This window comes from Kogia breviceps, chromosome 10 (genome assembly GCF_026419965.1).
Source record: "Kogia breviceps isolate mKogBre1 chromosome 10, mKogBre1 haplotype 1, whole genome shotgun sequence".
NCBI lineage: Eukaryota > Metazoa > Chordata > Mammalia > Artiodactyla > Physeteridae > Kogia > Kogia breviceps.
In genome coordinates, this window is record NC_081319.1 from 50,303,369 (window position 1) to 50,325,378 (window position 22,010).

At 41.5% G+C, this 22,010-nt stretch overlaps 1 protein-coding gene across 50 annotated transcripts in view; it reads right to left on the reverse strand.

Moving 5' to 3' along the window:
- Positions 1-8,362: 8,362 nt before the first annotated feature.
- The window catches only part of ARPP21 (cAMP regulated phosphoprotein 21), a 182,656-nt gene continuing 169,008 nt past the window's right edge, over positions 8,363-22,010 (reverse strand). For 49 of the 50 annotated variants that reach the window (XM_067005749.1, XM_067005750.1, XM_067005785.1 and 46 more), the window contains 2 exons: positions 10,310-10,458; positions 8,363-9,145 (listed from right to left, as the gene is read on the reverse strand). In XM_067005749.1, the coding sequence (XP_066861850.1) occupies positions 8,888-9,145; positions 10,310-10,458 (407 nt within the window). In that variant the 3' untranslated portion in view covers positions 8,363-8,887. Of the gene's footprint in view, positions 9,146-10,309; positions 10,459-12,710; positions 12,886-13,776; positions 13,920-22,010 lie in introns of those variants that run through there. The other variant, XR_010835010.1, reaches the window with a different exon arrangement.

Here is a 22,010-nt window from a genome sequence, read left to right on the forward strand (position 1 = left end):
AATTTAAATTGCTGCTTTTTTCTGTCTCAGGCCATTGCTCCCTATTACATTACCATTAAGCACCTTAAGTAACTCCTCTCTCTTTTGAAAACGATGAAATTGGCTTGTGCATTTCATCTGAAAATGTGGTCTCCTTCTTGTAGACAAAAAAATTTAAATACTTGAAAATGACAGGTGATTGTCTTGTTTCTTAAAAAGAAAAAAAAAAACAGGTGATTTTCCTGCTTCTGTGTTTTTCATCAGTTTAGAAACAATTGATGGGACGGATATAAGTGACCCAGATGGCATTATATGCTTGGTGTTTCTTCCAGTCACCCCATAATAGGATGGTACGCACATTCATTTCTTCAAGGAAATGTGAATCCTATATGAGCTGAGGTATTTTATACAAAAGGGGGATGTTGTAAGTGCCCAGACAGAGGTCCTACTGACTTACTTGCTGGGGAACCCAGAAGAGTCAGCTGCAAACTCTACGCAAAGGAATCGAATTACAAGAAGGGGGGTGTTTTGTTTGTTTGTGTTTTTTTGCGGTACGCGGGCCTCTCACTGCCGCGGCCCCTCCCGTCGCGGAGCATAGGCTCCAGACGCACAGGCCCAGCGGCCATAGCTCACGGGCCCAGCCGCTCCGTGGCACGTGGGATCCTCGTGGACTGGGGCACAAACCCGCGTCCCCTGCATGAGCAGGCGGACTCCTAACCACTGCACCACCAGGGAAGCCCAAGAAGGGGGGTGTTTTATGATAGCATTACGGCAATGCAAACAGCAATGGTTTCTAAGCTATTAACACAATGAAAACTTTGGGGGTACAGAGAGAGCAATAAGGTCCTAAGTTGCCCCCATATTTAACCAGATCTGTTTTCTTGGGCCATTCTTTTTTTTTTTTTTTTTTTTTTTGCGGTATGCAGGCCTCTCACTGTTGTGGCCTCTCCCGTTGCGGAGCACAGGCTCCGGACGCGCAGGCCTAGCGGCCATGGCTCACGGGCTTAGTTGCTCCGCGGCATGTGGGATCTTTCCCAACCAGGGCACGAACCCGTGTGTCCTGCATCGGCAGGCGGATTCTCAACCACTGCGCCACCAGGGAAGCCCTTGGGCCATTCTTATGGGGACGCTGGATCTTTTAGCAAGAAACATGATTCAGAGCTTCAAATAAGCTGTCCTACTTTTTTTTTTTTTTGGCTGCTTTGGGTCTTTGTTGCTGCGCATGGGCTTTCTCTAGTTGCAGCGAGCGGGGGCTACTCTTCATTGCGGTGCACAGGCTTTTCATTGCAGTGGCTTTTCTTGTTGCAGAGCACGGGCTCTAGGTACGTGGGCTTCAGTAGTTGCAGCATGAGGGCTCAGTAGTTGCAGCACATGGGCCCTAGAGCACGCAGGCTTCAGTAGTTGTGGCGTGCAGGCTCAGTACTTGTGGCTTGTGGGCGCTAGAGCGCAGGCTCAGTAGTTGTTGTGCATGGGCTTAGTCGCTCCACGGCATGTGGGGTCTTCCTGGACCAGGCTTGAACCTGTGTCCCCTGCAGTGGCAGGCGGATTCTTAACCTCTGTGCCACCAGGGAAGTCCCAGCTGCCCTACTTTTAATTCCAGAATCTCTATACTCCATGCCTCATCTTCTCCCCTGCACCCCTGCATGTCTCCCCCATCCTCTGTATATACCAGACACCAAAGGAGTGAAGTCTTGAACATTCAAAAAGCGACTGTCTTCCAAAAGGATGCTGAATTGGTCTGACCAGTGCATCAGTGGCACACACATTATCATGAGTGCCTGCTGAGTTTGCTCCTTGACTGTCCATCGAATCCAGTTTCAGGGCTCACCCCCTTCAGATTTACGTCTCCTCCTATTTGCTCAGTATCTGACCTCTTCCTTCTCCTTCTATGATAATACTGAGAGTAATATGGAATAAGGCAGTAAAACAAATCAAATAACGAACCCAAATTTCAAAGCATTCTCTGAGCTGCTGCAGTCAGGGAGCTGGTTATTATTGTCTGAGAGAAAGCAACCTCATGCCCAGTAGAAGACTGGGTTCTCTTTTAGGACATCAATCAGAAAATGATTTTCCTCTTCAGAAGAATAGTATCAGATGCCTCTCCCCACACTGTGTACACATGCCAAGAGGAGCAGAGAACCCAGTTCCAAGAGTGAAAAGCTCTTGCCACTGATGACACATAATAGTGGCAGATCTTTTGGGGGGAGAAGACTGGAGGTTACAAAACTTCACAGAAGGCAAGTGACAATGATTTGAACTTGAAACAAACACTACAGCTGAGAACTATTGGAAAACAGTGTCAAAGCCCTAAAGAGAACAACTTTCTCAGTAAAGAGGGTTTTGGACAGAATAGTATGGGAAGAAGCAAAGATTTCTGGTCTTGTGTAGAAAAAGTGGCATCCAGCAAAGTACAGAAAACAAAAAAGGTTTTGTGAGTCAGAATGGATAAATGTCTCACCATTTTTTTTAAACAAGAGAGACTATCCGATTTAATTGCATATTGGGTATTGGTACAGAATATGTCATGATGGAGACTTGGCAGCCCTCCTGTGCTGTCTCCATGTTCTGTTCAGTCTCATTTGTTTTATCCTGACGGGTTCTAGGAACTGTGCCTTGTGATGCAGCTTAAGACAGGGCACTTACATACAGAAGTTTCTGTCCAAGAGGGAAAAAGAAAATACATGCCACTAAAGCTTTGCTGCACATAAAATAGAATTACTAAGAGTTAAGAGCTAGAACTGCTTTGTCCTTCCATCGTTTCTTGTGAAGCTGCTCTGGCTCAGAGGTACCCCACTTATTTTGTTATGGTGATTTACGACTTTACCTAAATCCTCCAACTATACTTATAATTAATGACATAAATCCATTTCCATAATGTTACATAACACACTGTCTTATCCTACCCCACATCCTGGGGGACGATATTAAAACAATAAAATAGGGCTTCCCTGGTGGCGCAGTGGTTGAGAGTCCGCCTGCCGATGCAGGGAACACGGGTTCGTGCCCCGGTCCGGGAAGATCCCACATGCCGCAGAGCGGCTGGGCCCGTGAGCCATGGCCGCTGAGCCTGTGCATCTGGAGCCTGTGCTCCACAATGGGAGAGACCACAACAGTGAGAGGCCCGCATACCGCAAAAAAAACCAAAAAACAAAAAAAACCCAAAAGCAATAAAATAATTATGGCTGAAATTCATCAGTATACTAGTTAGCACATTTAGTTACAACTATCACAGAATAACCAAATGTATGATAAAATTTACAAGAATTAATCTATGGGTGTGAAATTTATTTGCACTTTTATTTTAAATTGTGCCACATAATTAGGATATAATGAAGTATGCAATAAAAGTTTGCTGAATAAATGAATGCATAAGTCACTTGTGTTCTCTTTTACATTCACATGGAGGATCATTAGGGATGACTGTGTATATTTGTATATTTGCATATGTATGTATCCATATGTATGCATCTATATAAGCTTATAGACATATATGTAATATGTATTTTCAAAATGTGATTGTAATAAAATTTTAACTAATGTGAAAAAAACAGAATGTTCTCCTGAAGGTAAATTAAATTCTGGAAGTGCTTCACTAATAAAAGTGTCTTTCTACACCAGCAGTCCCCGACCATTTTGGCCCGAGGGACCAGTTTCGTGGAAGACAGTTTTTCCACGGATGTGGGTGTGGGGCTGGAGGGGATGGTCAGGCGGTAATAAGGGAAATGGGGAGCCTCCGGCAGTGCGGCCCAGGTTCCTAACAGGTGGCAGACCGGTAGGGTTGGGGACACGCACTCTACACAACCACCTTGAATATTCAAATGTAAAAAGACAGTAAGCATTAATTTTGTATCCTGCTACTTTACCAAATTCATTGATTGGCTCTAATAGTTTTCTGGTAGCATCCTTAGGATTCTCTATGTGTAGTATCATGTCATCTGCAAACAGTGACAGCTTTACTTCTTTTTTTTCCAATTTGGATTCCTTTTGTTTCTTCTCTGATTGCTGTGGCTAGAACTTCCAAAACTATGTTGAATAAGGATGGTGAGAGTGGGCAACCTTGTCTTGTTCCTGATCTTAGTGGAAATGGTTTCAGTTTTGCACCATTGAGGATGATGTTGGCTGTGGGTTTGTCATATATGGCCTTTATTATGTTGAGCAAAGTTTCCTCTATGCCTACTTTCTGCGGGTTTTTATCATAAATAGGTGTTGAATTTTGTCAAAAACTTTCTCTGCATCTATTGAGATGATCATATGGTTTTTCTCCTTCAGTTTATAGATATGGTGTATCACGTTGATTGATTTGCATATATTGAAGAATCCTTGCATTCCTGGAATAAACCCCACTTGATCATGGTGTATGATCCTTTTAATGTGCTGTTGGATTCTGTTTGCTAGTATTTTGTTGAAGATTTTTGCATGTATGTTCATCAGTGATATTGGCCTGTAATTTTCTTTCTTTGTGATGTCTTTGTCTGATTTTGGTATCAGGGTTATGTTGGCCTCATAGAATGAATTTGGGAGTGTTCCTCCCTCTGCTATCTTTTGGAAGAGTTTGAGAAGGATAAGTGTTAGCTCTTCTCTAAATGTTTGATAGAATTCGCCTGTGAAGCCTGGTCCTGGGCTTTTTGTTTGTTGGAAGATTTTTAATCACAGGTTCAATTTCAGTGCTTGTGATTGGTCTGTTCATATTTTCTATTTCTTCCTGGTTCTCTGCAATTCTTATACACTAATGATGAACAATCTGAGAGTGAAATTAAGACAACACTCCCATTTACCATTGCAACAAAAAGAATAAAATATCTAGGAATAAACCTACCTAAGGAGACAAAAGACCTGTATGCAGAAAATTATAAGACACTGATGAAAGAAATTAAAGATGATACAAATAGATGGAGAGATATACCATGTTCTTGGATTGGAAGAATCAACATTATGAAAATGACTCTATTACCCAAAGCAATCTACAGATTCAATGCAATCCCTATCAAACTACCACTGGCATTTTTCACAGAACTAGAACAAAAAATTTCACAATTTGTATGGAAACACAAAAGACCCTGTATAGCCAAAGCAATCTTGAGAACGAAAAATGGAGCTGGAGGAATCATGCTCCCTGACTTCAGATTATACTACAAAGCTACGGTAATCAAGACAGTATGGTACTGGCACAAAAACAGAAATATAGATCAATGGAACAGGATAGAAAGCCCAGAGATAAACCCACGCACATATGGTCACCTTATCTGTGATAAAGGAGGCAAGAATATACAGTGGAGAAAAGACAGCCTCTTCAATCAATGGTGCTGGGAAAACTGGACAGGTACATGTAAAATTATGAAATTAGAACACTCCCTAACACCATACGCAAAAGTAAACTCAAAATGGGTTAAAGACCTAAATGTAAGGCCAGACACTATCAAACTCTTAGAGAAAAACATAGGTAGTACACTGTATGACATAAATCACAGCAAGATCCTTTTTGACCTACCTCCTAGAGAAATGGAAATAAAAACAAAAATAAACAAATGGGACCTAATGAAACTTAAAAGCTTTTGCATAGCAAAGGAAACCATAAACAAGACCAAAAGACAACCCTCAGAATGGGAGAAAATATTTGCAAATGAAGCAACTGACAAAGGATTAATCTCCAAAATTTACAAGCAGCTCATGCAGCTCAATAACAAAAAAAACAAACAACCCAATCCAAAAATGGGCAGAAGACCTAAATAGACATTTCTCCAAAGAAGATATACAGATTGCCAACAAACACATGAAAGAATGCTCAACATCATTAATCATTAGGGAAATGCCAATCAAAACTACAATGAGATATCATCTCACACCAGTCAAGAATGGCCATCATCCAAAAATCTAGAAACAGTAAATGCTGGAGAGGGTGTGGAGAAAAGGGAACCTTCTTGCACTGCTGGTAACAATGTAAATTGATACAGCCACTATGGAGAACAGTATGGAGGTTCCTTAAAAAACTACAAATAGAACTACCATATGACCCAGCAATCCCACTACTGGGCATATACCCTGAGAAAACCATAATTCAAAAAGAGTCATGTACCACAATGTTCATTGCAGCTCTATTTACGATAGCCAGGACATGGAAGCAACCTAAGTGTCCATCAACAGATGAATGGATAAAGAAGATGTGGCACATATATACAATGGACTATTACTCAGCCATAAAAAGACATGAAATTGATTTATTTGTAGGGAGGTGGATGGACCTGGAGTCTGTCATACAGAGTGAAGTAACTCAGAAGTAGAGAAACAAATACCGTATGCTAACACATATATATGGAATCTAAGGAAAAAAAATGTCATGAAGAGCCTAGGGGTAGGACAGCAATAAAACACAGACCTACTAGAGCATGGACTTGAGGATATGGGGAGGGGGAAGGGTAAGCTGTGACGAAGTGAGAGAGTGGCATGGACATATATACACTACCAAACGTAGGGTGGATAGCTAGTGGGAAGCAGCTGCATGGCACAGGGAGATCAGCTAGGTGGTTTGTGACCACCTAGAGGGGTGGGATAGGGAGGATGGGGGGGAGGGAGACGCAAGAGGGAAGAGATATGGGAACATATGTATATGTATAACTGATTCACTTTGTTATAAAGCAGAAACTAACACACCATTGTAAAGCAATTATACTCCAATAAAGATGTTTAAAAAAAAAAGACAGTAAGCATAACATGAGATTAGGAATAAGGTAATGCTGGATACAAATATTTAGTGAAAGTAAGGAAGATGTCTCAGCTGGAAACAGTAACTGAAGGGATTTATGCAATAAAGTCAAATGTCTAAATATGAAAGAGTGTAACACATTTGGAGAAGAATGGCCAACAAGAAAGAAGGTCTGTCTTTATTCTTATTAGCATGATGTATGTTTCGAATCCATGGGAAAGAAGGCTCAGTAATTCTAAGAATCATTAAAGAAATGCTCAAAGTTTCTCAGAATTGTATGAAAAGAAAATAAACATTCAGACTCATATTTGGATCCTTGAGTTTGGGATCACTGCCAAGATCAGAGGGCTACATGGTGAATATATTTAAAAATGAATGTATATTGGTCAGCTCCCTCCTTCTATTAGGGGAAGATATTAATTAGGCAAACACATAGCTGTTTCTCAGAGCAGCTCTTGGTTTAAAAGCTACTCAGCCTATTGGTTTAATGGCTCAATTTTAAAAAATGCAATATCCTCTTTTTATAACGTTTTACATAGGGTTTACTTATTATGAAGAAGTCAGTAGACTGAGATTTGGGGAAATGGGACAGACTTTTCACAAGGAATAAAACTAATGATAGTATGTGTAAAAAATCCCCTTTAAAGGAAAAATAAAACAATAGTGTAAAATTAAGGAATGGTAATCTGGTAGGTTGAGTTTTTAACCAGCTGCCTAACTCTATCTCCAGCTAAACAACATGAACATGGAAAAATCTAATATAGAGAATGTGATAATATGAGAAACAATGGTAATTATCCAGATATACTTTCCAAATCCTTCTCATTGGTAATAATGGTTTTTAGGTAGTATAAAATACAAACCTGTTGGTCATTGTACTGCCATAGCAAAGTGAAAGCTGTGGGGTTTTAGTCCCTCATTAAATATCTCCTGGAAGGGCCAAAGATGGTATACAGAGTTCTGATATTATTTTTCAAACGTTGTCATAAATCAGTCTTACCTGCAGAATCTATAGGGAGTTAAACATTTTGGGATTAGACAGGAACAGCCTTCTTCTAATTTTCTTTCTTTTGTGTATGTGAATGTTCTGAGTATTTGTAAACAAAGTGCAATATTTTGCCTTGTTTTAAATTATTAGGACAAACAGCACCTTTGAGATACTGACCTAGTGTCAATATTAGTGGTACGTTACATTGTGTGACCCAGTATAATGGGTTAAATTAGACTGTGCCTCTTTTAATCTCCCTCTAAGCAAAGATACTTGTTTTCCAGGTAGGTGATGGAATTTGAATGGAGGTGGATCAGGGTTTGGTATAGAGTTTGGTGTAGAGCTGTTGTTACCAAGGATACTCAGGTTTTCCTAGTTGGTGAAGTATAGCTACATGCATTCAATGGGCCTAAAACTAAAAGGAAGGTACACATTTCAAAAATGTGAAGTCAATGAACAGATGAGATGGATGTCGCCTGATTTTCAGGACCCCTGTAATATTCATGACAAGAAACTACAGTTGGTTCAGTGTTTGCCTACCAAGGTGATGCCAGTTCATCTACAAACACCTGAAACATCTTTTCTATGCATTATTCATGAAATAGTGCTCAAAAGGGATAAGAGTGACACATAAGCCAACATATATTGGAACAGAGAGTGAAGCAAACTGGTGGTAAAAACATGACCTTCCTCCATAAGGTCAAATAGTTTTATTTTGATTAAACACTACAATACAGTATATATCCATTAAAAAAAGAAAACTCTATAGTGTATATAAATTATTCCTTCCATTCATCAATTCTTTTCCATTACAGCTTTGGTACAATGTGATTTCAGTATATAATTTTTAAATACTTTTAGCATCACAAAGTCAACACAAAGTACAAAACTAATAATCCAAATTAGGGATATTATCATCTACACAGTGGTATTCAGTGGTAGGAGAAAATCTTACCTTGATGAATTCATGTCACTAGCTAAGCTAGAAAGGCATACCTAGCAGACATGACGGAAATATGCACCATTAACCAGCTAATGTGTGGATTAGTCTTTGTTTTTTTTTTTTTTGTTTTTGTTTTGTTTTGTTTTTTACAGAATACCAGCAGCAGTCATTTGGGTATTGGGTGAATACTTAAGTCCTCAGTGAGTTTTCGCACCTTGCTCCTCCTCCCTTAAAGGCCATGAGTAGTATCTGAAGACATGTACCATAGCCAGAGTGCTCAGAACTTGACCTGCCACCCAGCATTGCTCATACTGGCACAGTTGGTCCTGCAGCTGGCTGACATCACAGGGACAGTGCTGGAGGGACAGTGAGGGCCCATCAGCCTAAGGTTGTTCTGAGGGGTCGGCGGTGTGACGTTACAGTACACAGGCATTCCAGTGGCTGGGAGGGACCCTTGGCCTGCCTGGTTAGGTAGCATGATTGGCTGTTGGTACGACTGCTGCGGCAGTCCTTGAGAACCCTGGGTCATTGGCACCTGTAGGAAGACACAAGACAGGAGACTGTATGAAGAGGTTATTTTGGGGTGTCCCATGAGCTACAGTGGTGTCATCAAAAACAGTCATGCTTTTAGGTTCGAATCCCAGCTCTCCCTTTTATCAGCTGTTTCACGTTGGGCAAGTCACTTAACCTCTCTGATTCTCTGAGTCCATCTGCATAATGTAACCTCCTTCAAAGTGCCCCTGAAAGGACTGCAGGGGAGTACAGCTCTTGGGACACATCTGGCTAGAAGTACATGCTCAGAAGATGTTAGCTCTGAGCCTCCTTCCTTCCTCTCTCCTGGTCCTCCAGGGACTGCCACCTGGACCTCCCACTCTGGATTTCTCTCAGTTTTGAAAAGCCACGCTCCCATTCCTGTTTTACGCAAAGTGGTCTGAAGCCATCAATAGTAAAAGGGGATTCTGTCCCTGGAACACCAGCTCACACTCTCAACCTGCAGCTTTAGAGAACATCTCCTATCCAGTTGGAGGTAGAAACTGATGCCGTGTGAACAAGGACTGTCAGGGCAGGAGGACCGCGGATAAGTTCTCCAGGGCCAGAAGTACCTGATGCAGCTAAATTTAATGATTAAAGTGTTTCACCAACCCTTCACGACCCCCTGCCCTCTGCCAGGGTATTTCAGGATATACATTACAGAAGGGGGCATGACACTTTTTAAATACCCAGTGTGGGTTTAGTCTGGAAGATGCAGCTGTCAGGTCCAATAAATGCCCTTTAAATGAATCTCAAGATGCCAGTTTAAAATCCCTTATAAGATAAATTTGTGGTGAAATGAAGTTTCTTTGGGTGTGACCAAAAACAAATGAAAATTTGCTGTGAGGACTTTCTCCCAGTAAGTACAATTTCAGCAGAATGCCCGAAGGTCTTCATGAATAGAACTTGAAAGAATTTTCTTCCATGAATAGAGAGTCTATATGGAATCACACTTAGCAGGGCATTCAAAAGCCATAGTAGTTACAGAAGTATACATTTCCCATTTTCTGCTTGTCTATTATAATCTCGACTCAAAATCAGCCGTCAGCACTGGCTGGGCCTAGCACCTACCACCCAGCCAACCAGCCGATGTGGGGACACACCCACCGCCTGTACTTAGGCAAGTTCTGCTTTATAAAACACGATTTTCCAAATTACTGATAGGCACCTGATAATTAGACATGGTTGGGTAGGAGAGCATCACGCTTTGCACCGGAGTTCCCTGGTGGCTGCTCATCAGGCCCTGACTCTGAGGCGGCTGCTGCACCCCCATGAGGCCTTGGAACCCCTGTTGACCAGACAAGAGCGGCTGGTAACCTGTGAAGAAAGAACACCTTTTGAACTGGTTGTACCAAGAAGAACAATGATGATATTGTACAGGATGAGAGCACTTCTTCACCAGGCAACCTGCAGACCTTTCCGTCTCTGTATCAGGAGTGTGTATTTCCTAATAACGCATGTTTTGCTTCTTATGGCGGACAAGGGTATGACTCCAAGAAATTCACTGATGCTTCCATCCTTAAGAGTGGTCCAATCAGCAGGTTGTGACAATGGTAAATTCTTCATGATGCAAAGCTGGGAACCTGTCTTGACATCAGTTGACTGCTGGAAATTAAACCTCTCAGATTTATCTTTTGCTTTGGTTTCAGTGATATTTGGAGAAGTCACACATTATCAAGTTTTTTTCCTAATTAATTTGATTCATTCTCTTACCCTCTCGCTTTTCTGCATCACCTCACTTCACACAGAGATCACCAAATGGCCTGTTAACTTAGGATGCATTCTGTTTTCCATACCCTAGTGAACAGAATGACTCCCTACTCTACGTAATTCAACGTTCATTGACTTAGACAAAAGGCAGCAACAGCAGGTGTGTCATGCTTTTATTCTGTTCCACCACTAGCTCCCAAGAAAACGTTCTGGCAAAATACTCCCATGAGGGATCATGTACATATCATAGATAATACAGAATACAACATGTAAAGAATGTATGTGTTTATGACCTTCTGGATGGGTCAGTTGGTAGGTTTTCTTTTCCTTTTTTAAGTGGACCAGGATTTATTCGAATTATCTTAATCCCTACTACAAGATGTGGTTTAAAATGCATTCTTAAAAGAAGGCTGTGAACTGTTCTTACAAATATTGGGAAGAAAGTTGTGATGTAGGTGAAAATGACATGGTGATAGAGAAATAAAACAGATTTACTTCATGCTGTAAAATAAGGTCCTTCCAGAGCTCATACTATTAACTGTACTGAATGCCTGGAAATCAGTGGAACTGCTGCCTTAATACAATTCCCTGCGAGAAAGTCTTTACAATCCTAGATTTTCTTAATGCAGACACTAAGTTTTACAACCATATTTAAAAAATTGAAACAAAGGGTAAAAGATTCCTAATCAATCCACATTGTTTATAAATAGATCTTGTTTTGAGTATATGTGAGAGTTTTAACTGAGAAAAGGTAAAATTACATAAAGACTATAATGTAATTTTAAAACAGACAATACTGCACTATCCTTTGCTCTGCAAAAATGTATTTTCATTCATCTTAGAAATACTGTGGAAATGTGTCCTGCAAACAGTCACTGAGTTAGAGATAAACTCTTTTCGTCTAAGGAGATGGAAACAAGGTGTGGTCAGTTTGGAACACCGGAGAGAGCAAACTTGGGGATGAGCCGAGTCGGGAGGCCTGGACTGTGCCTGCACTGATTGGAAATGGAGCAGGTGTGTAATCTGGAAAGTCATCCTTTGACCTCCTTTATGTGTCCCTTTTTTTTTTTTTTTTTTTTGCGGTACGTGTGCCTCTCACTGTTGTGGCCTCTCCCGCTGCGGAGCACAGGCTCCAGACGCGCAGGCTCAGCGGCCATGGCTCACGGGCCCAGCCGCTCCGCGGCATGTGGGATCGTCCCGGACCGGGGCACGAACCCTTGTCCCCTGCATCGGCAGGCGGACTCTCAACCACTGCGCCACCAGGGAAGCCCCTATGTATCCCATTTTTTTCATGTTCGCATTACTCTCCCTTCTCCACTGTCATAGTGGTTTCCCTTACTAGGTTATTTTACATTCTTGCAAAGACACCGCATATTAAGAATGTAATTAAGGGTCCTGACCACCTTTCCTCCAGTTACATTGTGTCAGTGGCAACACAGTCAAAGCCTCCCTTACATATGCTTTGCGGGTCTAACTGATACCAGTAACCTCAGCTCAGAGGGTTTATACAATATGGCAAAGTGTTTGCAGTTCATATAGTATGGAAAAATCATCAGATTGGGGAATAAGAAATGTGATTTAAGGCCATGTCATGGCCCTTACTACCTCCCAGAATGCCTCATGTGCAGGGAGAAATTTAACATTAATTGTAAAAAACTGTTTTCTATGATTTACCATTGTCTAGATCTACCACTCTTATTCATATACCCGTTGGCCCTAAAAAACTTCTGTTGCTGTTTTACTATTATTATGACATTACTCCTAGCCACGTCAAATTCACTGTCACACGAATTGTTGTATATGTTAAAAAAAATAACTTGGCATGATTATAGACAATTCATGACCACAGCCTTCCTTACCATTTCCTAGTTCTATAACAAGGAGCAGGCAATGTGAGCACACTTCCAAGTCCGTGTAATGGTGCCTTATTTCTGGCTGAAGATTCAAAGTACAGGTTGAAAATGAGAGAAATGTCTTCTAAAAGTCTGACTTATATTTAGTCTTCTGGTGAAAGCCCAGTTGGCCTCAATGGTCCTGTTGCAGAACACACATGGCTATTATGTAAACAAAAAGAGGAGAGGAAAGGAGGGGAGAGGGGAGGGCAGGAGAGGTCCAGTGGCCTTGCATCTAAAGATGATGTATTTGCTTATTGAATCGTACCATCCTTTCATTGAGTCACCTTCAAAATGACTCTGTTTCACAGAGTCTGTTCAAAAATAAATTGAGGTGGCCTATGAAAGATTCATTTATTACATCAGCTCTAGAAACCAAAATTGGGGTGAAAGGAAAAATAAGTCTGATGATAACAGAGCTGTTAAGACATACAGAAAACAGAATGTCTTGGTAGAAAGGGGAAGCAACTGTCAAATAATATTCAAGGAGAGAAAAAGAGTGAGGAGGCTGGGTGGCCTCGTCCCAGTAAAGGTACACGGCCCGGGAGGGTGTGATTCATCTTTGCTGAGCACAGAGATGCAGGGACGCTGCGATGTCGCCCTCCCCAAGCCCCCCTCTGCCTGATGATTTGTGAACTTTAATATTCAGTCATGCATAGCAATGGGCTACCAGCTGTGCACTGGGATTCCCACAGTAAACACACTTAAGGCAAATAAAGATTTATGTGGGTAGCAAATCATGCCATACAATTTCCAAATGAAAACTTAAGTGTAAGGAAAGCCCAATTTATATTCATGAACCCCATTCATTTCTCAATTCGCTCTCCAGGCAAGAAATTTACACCTGGAATGGTTTAATTGGAGCGCCCCGTTTCTTTACATGATGCTACAGAAGGTAAGCAGCAGAATGGTCCTTGAGACAGGAGGCTATTTGGAATGTGAATCTGAGCTCCGGTCCAGGAATAGACAAATAGAAATGTGATAGCAGTGACCTAAGCACGAACTAACAGGGTCTACCGGGGACACAGCTTGCCTGAAGGCAGAGGTGGCAGCACTGGCTGGTGGCAACCTGCTTATCTCGTCCATTCAAATGAGAAATGTGTTCCCGTTTGTCAATTCTTAGCTGTGAAATGATCAGTTTTTCATATTTATTGAGGATGAGTAGATAGAATGCATCTGACAAAACAGAAATAGCAAAAGTAACTGCCCTGTAGGCTTGCTATGGTGATCATAAAGACATTAGCTATTTTTATTATTCCTTTTTCAGTTGAGATTAATTCAGTTTTCAAGTCACATGCATCATTTATTTTCTGAAGGTAAAAAGGTTAGGAAAGGACAAATGCCTCCTAGCAAATAAATGAGTACCCTCTACTAAGACGGAGGAGTTATAACATTTAAAATGTCTGGAGCTTACAAATCTGAAAATTCAATATTGTTTTGACTAAAATACAGCAGTGGTTGAATACTATTTGTAGTCAGAGGATAATTCATTAATATTCTGTCAAGGAAACATTTCACTGGATGTAGCATATTTATGAAAAATCAGAATGTTAATTGGGATTACAACTTAGGAATTATAAATTGCATGATTGTGACTGACATTATTTTAACTCTTATTTGAATACACTGTTATGGAGCCAACATTTTGGAAATGAATGAATGACAAAGTCGTAACCTGTATTTTCAGGGTTTTGATTCCCTGGCTGTTGTTGGTTATAAAGGTTGACGATGAGGAAAGGGTGTAGTTAAGAGGGCAAATATCTACAGAGCAAAGTAATTGAGAAGCTAGACAGTTCTCATCACCTCCCCAAACCCAGCCAAGCAGTGTAATTTTCCTGTTGGGTTTATTAAGTATTCTTAATGTGGTAGAATGCCTTTTCAAATGATTAAAGTTAATAATCTGCTTAATAGAAAATATGACTTATCTTGGATGAACCAACATACACACATTTCTCCAGGTTTCTAAGGAACCAGCTATCTGATTCTGAATTCAAATTCTGTTCTTTGTACGTGGTATTGAGATGGAATTACAGTAGTTCAGTTGTGGCATAGCTGGTGAAGACTATGAAAAAGAAAAAAAATGCTTATCCGGGGCTGGCTTGTCCCTTTGCCGAATTTTTATAGTTCATGCATTGCACATACTGCTGCCTAATATCTAGAGCCCGGTTCGGTTTCTTGGTTTCCTATCAATTCCTCTACACTTTCATCTTCTTTAAAGATTTTCCATTTTAAAGGAGCTAACAAGCTATATTTCTTGATCACTTACTCCGATCCAAGCAGTAAATTAAGCACTTTTACTTTATTGTCACAAGAATCCTGGGAGGCAGTCAGTGTTATTAAACTCCTTTTGCAAAAGAGACAACGGTGACTTAGATGTAGACATTGTCAGGGTCAGACAGCTAGTAGGAGGGAAAGCTAGAATTTAAGTTGTGGTTTTCTCACTTGGGCATCCCTGCTTTTACTCCCTAAATTGTAGTACGATTTATTATACATTCTTCCAACTTTCATAGCTTAATGTAAATCCCCTTAGCATGGCAGGTACTCAGTGGCTATTCATTGCATTAATTGTTTTCTCAATAGTTAAAACAATTAAGTAAAGAGGACAAGAGTTACGATCCATAGTCTGTTGAACAAGATCTTGATGATATCAAAGGAAAAAAATCAAAGGTAAAGCATAATTGCCCGACAAAATCAACTCAGACCACGTAATAACGTTTTAAAGGTTTGTTACTCAGATACTGGGACACTAGACAGGCAGTCAGGTTGGAGTAGGGTCAAATGGATTCTAGTCCTTTCATTTACTTAATTAGTTTCTAATCAGTGGAAACTACAGTTTTCAATTACTAAGACCATTTTAAATAACACCTCTCCTCACAATCTTTGAAGACTGTATATTTACTCTGGATTGTTTTCTCAAAATATAAGGTAAAAATAACTTATTTGCACATTAAGTGTAACATCAGTTCTGTTATTTGACTGCACCAGGCAACTTGCTGCCCCTAGGAAAGTCACTTGACCTTTGGAAACAAAAATAGTATCTGTAGTATTTGAAAGATAAAAGTGGGTAAGAGAAAGAAGATACACAGAAACTCTGCGAAACAGCCTAGGATGTCAGAGAAATCAAAATCCCCCAGGCCACTTAGAGGCGGCTGTACTTTCGGAGTCTATAGACTGCTCTCATCAGTGTTCTAATTCTATGAATACTATGGATTTGTTCCCCAGTTTTACTTCGTTATAAAGGCACTGTCTTTAAAAGAGGGGTCCTTTCTGGCTTCATCTACCTATAGCACCTTGGGTGCTCAAGGTAGGCTTGAGTAGGGGGAACAGATGTATCCTATGGTATCATGATATCGCTATGGTTTCCTGAAAGAGGAACCACCACCTTATGCTTCAGAAAGTGGATTTGGGGTACTGATAGCCCCTTGCCCACCTCAGGTAGAGGGGAAGATGCCCTCGACAGTTCCACTGACGTTGAGGCCTCCCAGAACCAGGGGGTCCTCTGGGACTAAGGAGGCATCTGATTTCACTGGCCTTTACAGACACTGTCCCACTCTTACTCCTAGGTGCTGACTCCCTGGCGTGACAGTGTAGGTGAAGGGGGGTCAACTTTGAAAAGCAAGGTGTGTATCTTTTGAAGCATTTTGCCTCTATGTCAGCCTCCCAAATTATGTGACCTGAAACCCCACGTAGGACTTTTAAAACAAGAAAGCCATACAGACTGCATCCGAAGACACTTTTTTCCAAACGTGTCCAAAAATTAAGATATAGGATAAAAATATCTAGCATGGACATCATAATAAGATACTGTTTTCTTCTTATATATGAAGTAAAATAGCATAAAAACATCAAAAAGAGGAATATAAAAAATTGCTTTTTGGGGTGGCTCTTGAAGCCCATTATGACTTCTTTCATCTTTGTGCGTCTGCCTTCATCTTATTTGCTGACAGTCTCTGCATCCGCCCCCTTTCTCTTCCTCACCATTTATTATTCAGTGGTTTCATTCCTTAAAAACAAGATGCAGAATGAGCCCTGGGGAGGCTGCATGGAAATAGAGGGAAGCCCAGTGCATCCTAATGAACTTGAGGAAAGCTGTCACAGGCGGTAAGTGGAACTACGCTTCCTGAAGCAGTAGTTTTTCTTCCTACTTGCTCTTTTCCTCATTAGCTTTCCTACTGCACAGAGTGTAATTCTTAAAAGCCTCTTTACTGTTCCCCTTGAACATCCATGCATGGGTCACTTTCTAATGGCCGTACACATCAGATGAACCATCCTATTACTGCAAGCTTGGGGCCTCTTCACTGTAATTAGACCATCCAGATCCATGTTATCGCAACTACAAAGTTGGTTTTCTTTCTCTCTTTCTTTTTTTTTTTAAAATCAGGGCAAACATGAGAGATATTGTTAAGTGACTACAGGAATGGCTCATGCATGGAATTTCAATGAATGCCTCTGAGGGAAGCTGGCATTGAATTCCATTTTAAAAGGATGAGGCTGTCATATTATTGAAGTAATTCTCTGAACTTTCCTGGCCCTGAGTGCTGTGCTGACAGCCAGAGAGCTTCCACAGCCCAGAGGGAAAAAAACCTGCATGAGCCTCACAAACGTTTTACTTTCTTAATGAGGCCATGTGGCTTAGAAGATAATGTGGCATTCTTGCATTTCTGCACATCCAGCAGTGTTAATTACGGATGTGCTCACACCAGGCTGGGTGACTGCGAATTGTTGCTGAGGCAACTTGGAGGAGTTCTTTCCCCAGACTAAGCTCGGGGCAAAGTCAAGACAAAGATGGGTCTAGTCATTCCCCACAGTAACATTCCCTCTGGTGGATATTTTCACTGACGAAATGCTTTTGATCAGCTGGCTAGAACAGGACAATCGTGAGGTCAAAAGTCATGGGGTCAATACCATTGTGATCGTATTACTGTTACTGTCACATAGGTACAGGCTGTAACCTAGCCCTGGCCAACTATTTTTTTTTTTTTAAGATTTTTTTTTTGATGTGAACCATTTTTAAAGTCTTTACTGAATTTGTTACAATATTGTTTCTGTTTTATGTTTTGGTTTTTTGGCCGGGAGGCATGTGGGATCTTAGCTCCCCAACCAGGGATTGAACCTGCACCCCCTGCCTTGGAAGGTAAAGTCCCAACCACTGGACCATCAGGGAAGTCCCTGGCCGAACTATTTTGAATATAAGTTCTATGGTCATAGATTCAATCTGTAGAAACCCATATCAAAACAGAAAAATAGGGCTTCCCTGGTGGCGCAGTGGTTGGGAGTCCGCCTGCCGATGCAGGAGGCACGGGTTCGTGCCCTGGTCCGGGAGGATCCCGCATGCCGTGGAGCGGCTGGGCCCGTGAGCCATGGCCGCTGGGCCTGCGCGTCCGGAGCCTGTGCTCCGCAATGGGAGAGGCCACAACAGTGAGAGGCCCGCATACCGCAAAAAAAAAAAAAAAAAAAAAACAGAAAAATACATTAAAAAATCAAAAACCACTTTGGAGTCCATCAAAAGTGCTCTGTTTATATAGGAAAGTGTTATATGTTATTTTTCCCAATAGTCAAAGATAACTATCTTCTTTTATTCAATTCCAGACTGGCAAGGTTCTTAACTAAACTTTATTCTAGTGGTAGATTTAACAATAACATTGTTCCACTGGTAGAGTCTGCTGGGAGGCAAGAGCAATCATCTAGGGCAGAGACAGTAAAGACAGGAACTAAGGCAGAGATGGTAGGATGACAGAGAAGGGACACACCAGGGAAATACTTAGGATGTGAACTGCCAGACACTGCCATCTAGGAGTTTTAGTGGCATCACGTTAGATGAGTTTGTACCATAGTCATGAATGTCAGTTGTCCATGTGTCCACTAGAACGAACTCTCTGATAAACAAAAGCCCTGATTTGTAGTGCTTGCTGATTTCCCTGGTGTAACTATTCCCACTGTGGCCAATTTCAAGCTATAAAGGGCTTAAATCAGCTGGCAAAATTCCTGATGTTCTGAATGTTGCTCGTGTGGGCCAGAAAAAGAGAGCTCTGGTACACCACTGACCTGAATTCAATGTCAAGCAATCCAATTTTCAGTTCATTTAAATTTTGTTCCTTTTATCCTTCCTTCTTCAAACCTACTATTTGTTCTTTGACATTTCTTGTAAGAATGGCTGTAAAAGCCATTCATAGGATTTTATGAACATGGAGAAGACAGGCACAGACACTGGACTGTATGCTGGACTGTATACTGGACATACACTGGAATGTACCCTGGATGGTATATGACGTACCCTGGGTGTACACTGGGCTGTACAATGGATGGTACACTGGATATACACTGGACTGCACGCTAGATGTGCACAGATGTGCACTGGACTGTACACCAGATGTGCCCTTGGACTGCACACGAGATGTACACTGTACACGTGATATGCACTGGACTCTACACGATATACTGGAATATACGCTGGACTGTACACTATATACTGGAATGTACCCTGGACTGTACACTGGACTATACATTGTACACTGGGCTGTACAGTGGATGTACACTGGACTGTGAAGAAACTGAAGCACCAGCATTATGTTTTCTGGTACATTGTGGACACACATCCTTTGAACATATATATGCAAAATGCCAAGCTCTAATTGATTTCAGGATTTAGTTTCTTCTGATTTTTCCTTGCAGTCCAGGTAGACACACCAGTCCGTTTTCAATCTCAAGATGCCAAAAAAGTTTAAAAGTCAACTTGCTTACATGCTTTTACAACCAAAGAGTGAGTGATTCTAAATTATATAATGTATAGCTCAAAAACAAAACCAAAAAGCCCACAACTGAACTTGGTGTAAATGTACATATTCTACCCATAACTAATGTTTTCCAAGGAGAAAATATGGGGATAAACATTTGTAAAGTTCTCATCATAGGGTTCAGGAAACATAACTCCTGATTCCTTTGTTCGCTGTCTCTTTATCAGTTTTCCGACAGATGGCCCCCAAGTAAAGCTGCTGGGCACCAGATGATGTCACAACTCTAAGCAACAATAAAGAGATACTTTCTGTTCATCTACATAATCAACCCATGATTATCCTTGTTAACAGCAATAAGAACAATCTTTAATCTCACCATGCGGGGAACTGTTATTTAAAAGTGTTGCTTTTATCTGGGTTGAGACAATTAGAAATCTGCAGGCTTGTCCACACAAATACAAATGTGCTTATCTTTTTAGCTGGAATGAGAGTATATGGTCCACACTTAAATCCTATTTCACAATAATTAGAGTAAAAATAAAATTGAAGGGCAAATGGTCTTCCACCCAAGGCCTGCAAGAGTAAAACTCACATTTCATCCTGGTTAAATGCTTTATAAGCACCCAAATAGAGCATGAGCATTTTAAGATAGTCACAACCTTGGTGGCCTGCTGACTTCAACGTGTTGAGATGATGCAAATACGCTGGGTCTAAGAGAACCAGCGAAGGCCTCAGGTTCTGTCCGTGGCAGGACACCAGGCTGTGCTGAGAGTGTGCTAAACCAGGGCCATCCTTCCCAGCAAGGTGTGTATGCTGCCTTCTTGGAGCTTTGGATTCTCAAGGTTTGCCACTTCGTCCTGCGTCATCACCTTGTCTCCATGTTTGAGTGCCTGCTTCCCCGCCCAGCTGGAACTCTTTTCCCTGGTCAGTGGTTCTCAACATTTTCCTGTCTCTGAATCACTTGGTTAAAGTGACCAAGTTAAAACACACATATCGCTGGGCTCCAACCCCCAGAGGGTCTGATTCATTAGGTTTGGGTGGGGCCTGAGAAATGTGCCTTCCTGACAAATGCCCATGGGATGCTGATGCCACTGGTCTGGGGACCACACTTTGGGAATCACTGCTGGACCTTGGGTCTCAATAAATACTTGAATTCCTATCGTTTAATCCACTTAACTTTTCCCTTCATAGAGTGGGTGATGGAATCTGGCACATCACATCCTGTGGGGGGGCCATCTCTCCTCTCTGATTTCATTTTCCTTATCTGTAAAATGGGGACCATCCTTTCTCAAGGGGTGTTAGGATGGTCCAAGATGCACGTCTTGTAAGACAAATCCCAGGGACCAAGCGCCTGGCAATGACCAAGATATGTGACTGCCCTGCCCCTCCTCTTTGCACTTTCCACCTTGTATGAACTTGAATTAAATTTTATTACTGATTTAGGTCCTGCTTCCCAGGTAGATTATAATCCTCTGGAAGAGGAAGCGTATCTTATACATCTGGGCCTAGCCCCGTGTTCTACATTCAGCGTCTCAAGAACATTTTATCAATGATGATTAAAAAACTGTCCTCATTGCATTCACCCTAAACGACTCTTAACCATGCCACATTACAGAAAATAAGCCAACAAACAAAAATCTCAAGGAAAAGAATGAAGAAGCAAATCTACTCAGAAGAGAGAGCCCCCAGCCCTGCGCATGCGTGAGGCATGGCCAAAGGAAAACAATTTATCACCATCACAGTAGAATAAAGACAAAGACGACCGGTTGCCAAATGTTTTCTCTTAGCCCCTTTGCCTCCGGAAAAAAGAAGTTCCTTCCAGCAGCAAATCAGGAGGGCACAACACAGTTTTCCACTTCCACCTGATGCTACTGGGATAGGCATATAGGGAGAGGTCCAAAAAAGGAAAGGAGAAGATGCGGGAAGGAGCTGAAAAAGGGAGTGAGAGAGGGCAGGAAAACCCATTGGAGACACTGTTTGGCCTTCTCAAACCTATCTGCTAGCACTTGGTGAGGCATCTAGGAAAACAAACTGGATTTCTGTAGCCTCGTGCCTTTTGGGACATAACTGTGAGTTTGCTAACCCGTGGTTATGCTCCCTTGTGACTATGTCTCGATCTCCGTTTGGCCTAAAAAAAAGGCAAGCAAGAAACCTGGACCTCACCTACTTTCCCTCCTACAGCATACGGCTGGAATTCCTTGCTTTTCTAAATCTCTTCTTGGCTCCCCCCTAAGCCTGAAGTCCTTCAACCTGAGTGGGAACAATGGATCAGAGATCTCCTGGCCCAACAAGCTCTGGGTGATGAAGCTGCGGTTTAGAGGGCTAAGAAGGCACAGGATCGCACACAGAATTTCTCATAAACTGGGGTCTAAATCCCATTTTCCTGTTGGTCCCTTTGCTAGCATACATGCTATATAGTGCTTCCTCCAAATAAGACAGACTGGACTGCTAGGCATAGTTTTGTTTCCTAGCCACACGTGTTGGCTCTGTTGCTGTTATCATGTTATTACTAAGAGTTTGGAGAATATAACTC